General features: G+C 36.1%; 1 protein-coding gene across 1 annotated transcript; it reads left to right on the plus strand.

Annotated features, from left to right (window-relative positions):
• The first annotated feature begins 7,452 nt into the window (after positions 1–7,452).
• Positions 7,453–7,926, plus strand: LOC142180826 (uncharacterized). The gene has a single exon (XM_075252918.1). The coding sequence runs from the start codon at positions 7,453–7,455 to the stop codon at positions 7,924–7,926; it is 474 nt and encodes a 157-aa protein (XP_075109019.1).
• The last annotated feature ends 1,290 nt before the right edge of the window (positions 7,927–9,216 follow it).

The raw sequence follows: 9,216 nt of genomic DNA on the forward strand, positions 1-9,216 counted from the left end.
CAAGTCCAAAAACAAAACACGAGCGTACTTGAGGCCTCAAATCACATCAAACAATATTAAATCTACGAATCACATTTTAATTCAAGCCTAATGAACTAATGATCATTCAACTTCTGAAACTAACGCCGAATCCTATTAAACCAAGTTCAGATGAGCTCAAATTTTGCATGCAATTTTGAAATGACACAACTAATCTATACCAACTCTCGGAACCACAATCTAAATCCAATATCAATAATGTCAACCCTCGGTCAAACCAATCAACTTTCCAAACCTTCAACTTTTCAATTTTTTCCAAAAAATATCAAATCAACCTATGGACCTACGATTCAACATCCAAACTTAAGTCCAAAATCACCATATGAAGCTAATTGGAATGATCAAAACTTCATTCTGAAGTCATCCACACAAAAGTGAAACTCCGATCAACTCTTCGATCTTAGGCTTCCAACTTTGAGACAAGTGTCCCGATTCACCCCAAAACATTACTGAAGCCAATCCAACCACCCCAACAAGTTACATAACCACAAATTAACAAAGAAGAGGAAATAAATAGGGGAACATGGTTATACTATACAAAATGACCGGCCGGCTCGTTACATATTTCTAACCCTAAAGTAACTTTTTCCTATATTCCTTATTTCATCTTCGAGATACAGCCTAGCCAGCTCCCACATCTCCCTTAAACTCTCTGTCTCTCTAGTGTTATAATCTTGAAGGAGAACCACTGCCGGCCTAACCTGTCAGTACACTATCATCCGACCTCCGTTTCATTTTTTCTCCTTTGTACTGCATCTCCTCTCACCCACTATGAAAATTCCTCAATTTAGAACTTTAAATTCCTCAATCCAACGGCCTCATCATTACCTCCAACACCACCGTCATCTCTGACTGGAATCCATGGCAATCGATCGGATTTCTCAGATTTGAGTGTATTTATCAGATTTGAGTAGTATTTTATTTATTTTAGCCGAATTAAATACAATGAAATATACATTATGGCCTTATTTTGTTTGTATGACCAGATTTTGGTAGATACAATGTGATAGTGTATTCTCAAATCTTGCCGGATTTTTGTTCGTCACCATTTTTTAGTTTTAATACAATGTATACAGTGTTTTGCTTGGATGGATGATGTCATGTCCGACAAACGTTATTCTCTTATTTGCTATTGAGTCACATACAATGATACAAATACATTATATTCTGTACAAATACACTCAAATTTGAGTGTATTCTATGTTTTTCAATTCAAATACAATTTGCTTTTTTTTGTATTTTCGCCTCTATTTATGTATTTCGAAGGTTATTTTTTTTGTAGCAGATCCCTATATTTTTTGAATTTTTGTTGTTTGACTACAACCAAATTAAATACAGTAAATTGAGTACAATGTAAAAGAAACTATGAATTAATACAATAAATTGAATACAACAGAATATCACTATTTTGTAATTTTTTGTTGTTTGAATATTGTCGAACTGAATACAATGAAATAGAAAACACAGTAAAATAATTAAGAATGAATATAGTCAAATTGAATGCAATGTATACAGTCGAATTGAATAGAGCGATATATATCCTATTTCTTGATTTTGTGGTGTTTGAATACAACAGAATTCAATACAGTAAAATGGAATAAAATGTAAAATATATAAGAACGAATACATCCGAATTAAATACAGTGTATACAAACGAATTGAATACAATAACATACATCCCACGGCAAGTAATTAGTAGCTATAGAATATTATTGGCTAAATTATAGCTACGTCCCACAATAACCCTTCAAACAATAGTCATTTCTGACAGTTCACTATAAAATAACCCAATTGACAAAAGGCGAGGCATTGTGCAATGGTTAAAGTTGGTTAATCTAAACTGGAAGGTCTGATTAAGAATGTATTCTGGGCCGGGCCTGGGCCTTCGTGGGCCAAACGGGCCGGGCTTCGTAGGCCTAGGCTTCGTGGGCCTGGGCTCTGGCGGTCCCGGGCTTCGTGGGCTCACTGGGTGGAACCGGCCCGTGACGGGCCTAAGCCCATGTGGTCCTAGGCTAAACGGGCCGGGCTCGTGGACTTCGCGGGCCTAGCGAGTTTTTTTTTTGTAAGGCAATTTATTGTAGTACCATGGCTATATTAAAAATATATATGTAGTATATATGTAGAAATCTAATTATTAAAGTGTTTGACGAAAAAGAAAAATAACAAAACAATAGTAAAACACTAAATTGTCATGCATAATAAATTAATAACAAAGTCAATAGAATTTGGGGGTAGGTTGTGATACAATATCATTGGTTGTGATACAATACAATATATATATAGTATACTAGTATAGAATGTTATGTATATATATTTCATTGTATATTGTCTTGTAGTATATATTGTATGTTATGTATATATATATCCCCTTATATATTTTCTTGTACTATATATTGTATGATATGTATATATATTTTCTTGTAGTATATATATTGTATCTTATGTATATATATTATAACTTATTACTTATATATTTTGTTGTAGTATATATTGTATGTTATGTATATATATTCTCTTGTATATTGTCTTGTAGTATATATTGTATGTTATGTATATATATATCCTCTTATATATTTTCTTGTAGTATATATTGTATGTTATGTGTATATATATTCTCTTGTATATTGTCTTGTAGTATATATATTGTATCTTATGTATATATATTATAACTTATTACTTATGTGTATATATTACCTTATATATTTTCTTGTAGTATATATATTGTATCTTATGTATATATATTATAACTTATTACTTATATATTTTGTTGTAGTATATATTGTATGTTATGTAGTATATATTGTATGTTATGTATATATATATATCCTCTTATATATTTTCTTGTAGTATATATTGTATGTTATGTGTATATATATTCTCTTGTATATTGTCTTGTAGTATATATTGTACGTTATGTATATATATATCCTCTTATGTTATGTGTATATATTACCTTATATATTTTCTTGTAGTATATATTGTATGTTATGTGTATATATTATAGCTTATAAATAATTGCAAGTTAAAGACCCAAAAAATATTGCATAAATATATTCAAGGGCATGTCTTATAATTTTTATTACCAAAAATGGCATATCTTTCTTAGTCTTCCTCCCCCCAATGGAATGAGCACAACAAGGTACTAATACCACCATTAAAAGGAAAAAAAAACTAAAAGAAGATATGCCAAAGTACAAGGTACACCATAATCTACATTGTATCTCTAACAAATTTCATAAATCCTTCAAGGTTCGGAGGAGGTTGCGTTGGTGGTGGTGGAAAAGAAGCTTGTTCATCACCACTTCCGGGCGAAGCAACATCCTCCGCAATTTCCGCCATCATTTCTTCATAAGCTTCATCTATCGCCAGTTGTGATTCTGCAATTCCAAAGTTCCTTCTTTCCGAGCGGATCCAATCTCTAAACAGTACAGATTTTTCCAAGCTCTCCCTCATTGACGCTCTATGATCACCTATTTGCAGTCTTGCTTGACTGAAAGCGCTCTCTGATGCAACAGTTGAAGCTTGAATTGATAAAATATCCCGAGCCATCCTTGCAAGAACCGGAAAATATTTTTCCCTTGTCTTCCACCATTCCAAAAGATCAAAAGAGCCGTCTGGATTCTCCTTTTTAAGTCCCTGAGACAAATAAACTTGAAGCTCATTTAGATATGAAGTTTCATCATAATTATCACCTTGAGAACCCCTGAACTCCGTCCAAGATTTAAGAGCTTTTAAGCCCGCAGCTCTTTTAGACGATTGTGAGCTAGACGAAGTAGGGGTTGGAATAGTTGGCCTAGCATGCTCTAAGGCAAGTTGATAAGCATTATAAACTGTTTGAGCATTAATTTTAATTGAGGCTTTTGCATCTGCAAGTCTAGCAACTTCCTCATTTGAAAGATCTAAAGCCTTATAAATATTTGAATACCAAAAATGAGGACCTCCCAATTTCATTGTAGGATTTAACATTGCAGCAAGACCATAAATAGGAGGGATAGGAAAAAATATTTTTTAAACTTTTGTTTCATTTCATTTATAGCAAGTTTATAAATGTCACCACCCTCACCAAATTCAACAAACAAATCAGATAGTGCTGCAATATAAACTAAACAGTTTGAAATAGTAGGATAATATTGCCCAGAAAATGCATTTGTAGCAATTTGAAAATGTTCTAAAAAATCTAAAAGAATTTTAACATTAGTCCAATCTTGAGTAGTAAGTATTTCATCATCATCCTCACCACCTACCCGAGAATTAAACGTTGCATTAATTGGGTTTCTATATTCATATGCAACTACTAAACTTTCGTACATACAATTCCATCTAGTCGGGCAAGGTTTATGAACCTTTCTTTCTCTAAGGCCATATTCATCACATTTTTTAAAATACTCTCTAAGTCTACTTCTACGGTTTGAATAAAAAAGCCAATTAAGAGCCATTCTAACCTTTTCAATTTTCTATGTTTAAAATTCGCATACCATCACCGACAATTAAATGATAAATATGACAAATACATCTAACATGGAAAATATTAGTAAATGCAGGATTTAGTGTTGTTGTAAGCATGCCTATAGCACTAGTGTTACTAGAAGCATTATCCATAGAAATTGCCATTATTTTATCGCTAAAGCAAAAATATCTACAAATATCTGCAACAGTGTTAGCTATAAACTTACCTGTGTGACGCGAATTAATTATTCTATACGCAATTATGCGTTTTTGCATTATCCATTCCTCATCTATCCAATGACTTGTAACAGTTAGATAATCACAATCATTACCACTTCTACCAATATCAGTAGTAATAGAAATCCGATTAGGTATATGAGTAAATAAATACCGCAAATATTGTTCATATTCATGTTTGAATTTATAAATATCACTCTTAACTGTTGCGTGAGGCCAACCTTTATAAGTAGGATTAAAAACTCTTCTAATATAATGAACCCAATTAGGATTAGAAGCAAAAGTATAAGGTAAGCACATAACAGTAATCATCTTTGTTAATTCTTCACGATCTCTATTTGGATCGTAATATAAAATACCTCCGGTGACAGTGTTAATTTCTGGTTGAACTAGATTTGAACCTGTACTAGGGTTAACCGCAGAATCTACACTTGTCCCCTCTAGCTGCGCTTTCATTTGTAAAAATCTAGCCTTATCTCTAGGGTGTGTTTTTAGTGCCTAGTCAAACTACCAGTGCCACTACGGTCTCCAGTATATTTATACGACATTAATTTCCCACAAGTTTTACACTTATCCTTATTTTGTTCTCTTACTTGAGTAAAAAAATACCAAATTAATGATGTTTCTAGGCGTTTAGCAGGTTCTCTATTAAAAGTAGGAGTTTCTACAGGTGGGTCGGCCGGTGCATCAGTTGGGTTATTAAGAGGACTAGTATGTGTATCATCTAAATCCGGTACTTGGGTTTCATCATCATCCTCATTTTTCTCATTATTTTCTAAGATGGTTTCATTAGGATAAAGAGCATTCATAATTTCATCATCTAATCTTTCACCTGGTGCAACATTATGGTAAAATTCACTATCGGTAAATTGAAAACAAGGGTGATCACTATCAAGAATTACGGAAGGAGGAGGACGTCTAGGTTGGCGACTACTTTCAACTTGCTTATCTTTTCTAGGTCGGGGAGCCGGGGGAAGGGTAGTTGGTTGGCCACTACTTTCACCGGTTTTATCTTTTCCTTTACCAAACATTTTTTTCAAAGAAAATGCCATATTAATTATAATTATGCAATCTAAACCACACAAAAATATATTCTTAAAACGTAAGAGTTGAAACGAGTTTACCGGATTGCCGAACAACTTCTTGAAAATTGAAAATCGTTGAACACTTGAAAATTTCAATTCAACAACTTCACAATTTTTCACGAAATTTCAACAATAAATTAAGTAATTGTAGTAGAGAGATTGAGAGAGATTGAGAGATATTGATGAATTGGTGAATAAAAATGAAAGAATGAGGGGATATTTATAGTTGAGAAATGGGGAAAAGTGTAATTATATAAAGTTTGGGGTTAAAATAAAGTTTGGGGGCCAAATGGCCATTTCTAAACTACCAAACGGTCAAAAAAAAACCCCAAACGGCTACTTTTTAAATATAGTCGTTGGGCTGTTTTTTTTTAAAAAAAAAAAAATTAAAATTATAGTCGTTAGGCCCGCTAGGCCCGCTGGGCCCGGACCAAGCCCGTCAGTCGGTCCCGGGCTTTAAGAGACCGCTAGGACCGGCCCACCAGGCCCGTGAGGCCCGTTAAGACCGCGGGCCCGGTCCGGTCCGGTTCGGGACCGGCCCACAGTGCAGCATTAGGTCTGATGATAGAATCTAACTATGGTCTATCCATGCACATTTTTTAGTTTTTCCAAAAATTGGTAGATTTAAAAGACTCATGTAGCTACTTAAACCTTTCAATCTTTGGAAGATTTATTTAGACCCAATACCTAAGATACTATGCCATTTATCTATATATATAAATTTTGTTAGAATATTCGTTTATCTCAATTTGATACTTTTGTTATTTTAAATATTTTAAAGTATTCTACTTGCCTCTTTCTCGTGATTGACCAAACATTGAATTTTTTATTTATAATTATATTTTTTAAATTTAGAATATTTTATAGTTTTTGAATTTTTACATTAAAAAGTTATTAATGTAGTTATAGTCCTCTTCTATCTGCTCTAGTTTGCAATAATTGGCTAGTAAAAATAAAATTTAACAAACAAGTAGAATTTGTTAAAACTTATCTTTACATGTTTTTAAAGGGCAACCCTAGAATAGGAGAAAGAAAAAAAGGGAGCAAATATATTTTTGGAAGTTTTATTATGACCTCAAACAAAGAGCGGATGGTAAACTCTATTTATGAAGCCAGGTATTGCATTACTGCCAGATGAAGTCGAGAATTTAATCTTTATTTGAACTCGCTTGTATAAATTCCTAAATTTGACACTGGGTGAAAGAGTAATGGACCAAATATCTCGAGTCTGAAACCAAAGTAATAACAAATTGAACTCAAGAGACCAAAATAAGTGATTAAAAAAAGGGTGAAGGAATGTATATATAACACATAAATACATGCGCTATACGAATAAAGTGGGGAGCCTTGACGGAACCTAAATCACGGGAGTTGGGGGTGTCAAGGTGGTGACTATGGGGGCTTGGAGGAGTAGTGGTGACGCAAGCGCTATGTTAACTACGACTGCACAGTGCATTAGGGAAGTCGCGAGAGAGGTATTAGGGCTCTCAAAGGGTTACTCTGGTGGTCATAAGGGAGACTGGTGGTGGAATAGAGAGGTGCAAGGAAAAATGGAAACCAAAAAAGCAGCGTATCTGAAGCTAGTGGAAAGTGTAGACGAGGAGGAGAAGATGGCAAATAGGGAGCTTATATGTTGGCTAAGAAAATGGCAAAGCTAGCATTTACGGCGGCCAATACTACAACATTTAGTTATTTGTACGAGGAACTCGAGGGCCAGAGTAGAGATAAGAGGTTGTTCAAGTTAGCCAAGGCGCGAGAAAGGAAGGCGGGTGACTTGGACCAAGTGAAGTATATCAAGGATGAAGAAGGTAGAGTTTTGTTGGATGGAGGGCTTATCTATCGAAGATGGCAGACCCATTTCCATAGCCTCTTGAACAATGAGGGGGACAAGAGCATTGTATTGGGTGATTTGGAACTCTCCGGAAGTCATTGTGACTTTGGGTATTATAGGAGGATTAGAATTGATGAATTTGAGGGGTCTATGCGTAAGATGAGAAGGGGTAAAGCGACCGGGCTGGATGAAATCCCAGTGGAGTTTTGGAAGAGTGTGGGCAAGGCAGGCTTAGAGTGGCTCACTAGGTTATTTAATGTCATTTTTAGAGCGAAGAAGACGCCCTAAGAGTGAAAGTGGAGCATGATGGTTCCTTTATACAAGAACAAGGGTGATATCCAAAATTGCAATAACTATCAGGCTATCAAGATGCGTAGCCATACTATGAAAGTCTGGGAGAGAGTGGTAGAGCTAAGGGTGAGTTGGAGCGTGTCTATTTTCGAGAATCAGTTTGGGTTTATGCCAAGGAGTTCGACTATAGAAGTCATCCACCTTGTTAGGAGATTGATGGAGCAGTATAGGGAGAGAAAGAAGGACTTGTATATAGTGTTTATCGACTTGGAAAAGGCGTACGATAAAGTTTCGAGTGAGGTTTTGTGGAGATGTTTGGATACTAGAGAAGATGTACCGGTTTCCTACGTTAGGTTGATTAAGGACATGTATTATGGAATAAACATCCAAGTGAGGACAGTGGGTGGGGATTCAGACCATTTTTCAGTTATGATGGGGATTGCATAAGGGGTTGGTACTCATCCCTTTTTTGTTTGCTCTGGTGATGGACGTACAGACGCGCCACATCCAAGGGGAGGTGCCGTGGTGTATGCTATTTGCAGATGATATTGTATTGATTGACGAGACGCGAGACGGTGTGAACGCGCAATTAGAGATATGGAGGCAGACCCTGGAATCTAAAGGTTTCAAGTCGAGCAGGACCAAGACAGAATACTTGGAGTGTAAGTTCAGTGGCGAGACTCAAGGAGGGGAAGGGGAGGTAAGGCTGGACTCGCAGGTCATCCCTAGGAGAGGGAGTTTTAAATACCTTGGGTCTATTATTCAGGGGATGGGGAGATTGATGAAGATATCACCCATCATATTGGGGCAGGATGGGTGAAAATGGAGACTCGATTTCGGTGTTTTGTGTGACAATAAAGTGCCCCCGAAACTTAAGGGTAAGTTCTAATAGAGTGGTGGTTAGACCAACGATGTTGTATGGGGCTGAGTGTTGGCCAGTAAAGAGCGCTCATGTCCGGAAGATGAGTAGCAGAGATGAGGATGTTGAAATGGATGTGCGGGTACACCAGGTTAGATAGGATCATAAATGAGGTTATTCGTGACAAATTAGGTGTGGCCCCTATTGAGGACAAGATGCGGGAAGCGCGACTTAGGTGGTTTGGTCATGTGAGGAGGAGGAGCATAAACTCCCCAGTGAGGAGGTGTGAGAGGTTGACATTGGAGGGCCTATGGAGAGGTAGAGGTAGGCCAAAGAAGAGGTGGGGAGAGGTGATTAGGAAAGACATGACGCAGCTTCAGCTGACTGAGGACATGACCCTTGATAGGAAGGTATGGAGGTCGAGGATT

This window comes from Nicotiana tabacum, chromosome 5, assembly GCF_000715075.1.
Source record: "Nicotiana tabacum cultivar K326 chromosome 5, ASM71507v2, whole genome shotgun sequence".
NCBI lineage: Eukaryota > Viridiplantae > Streptophyta > Magnoliopsida > Solanales > Solanaceae > Nicotiana > Nicotiana tabacum.

Excerpts from the sequence above, each read along its gene's own strand:
- LOC142180826 (XM_075252918.1), top strand. The coding sequence starts at position 7,453 with ATGGCAAAGCTAGCATTTACGGCGGCCAATACTACAACATTTAGTTAT.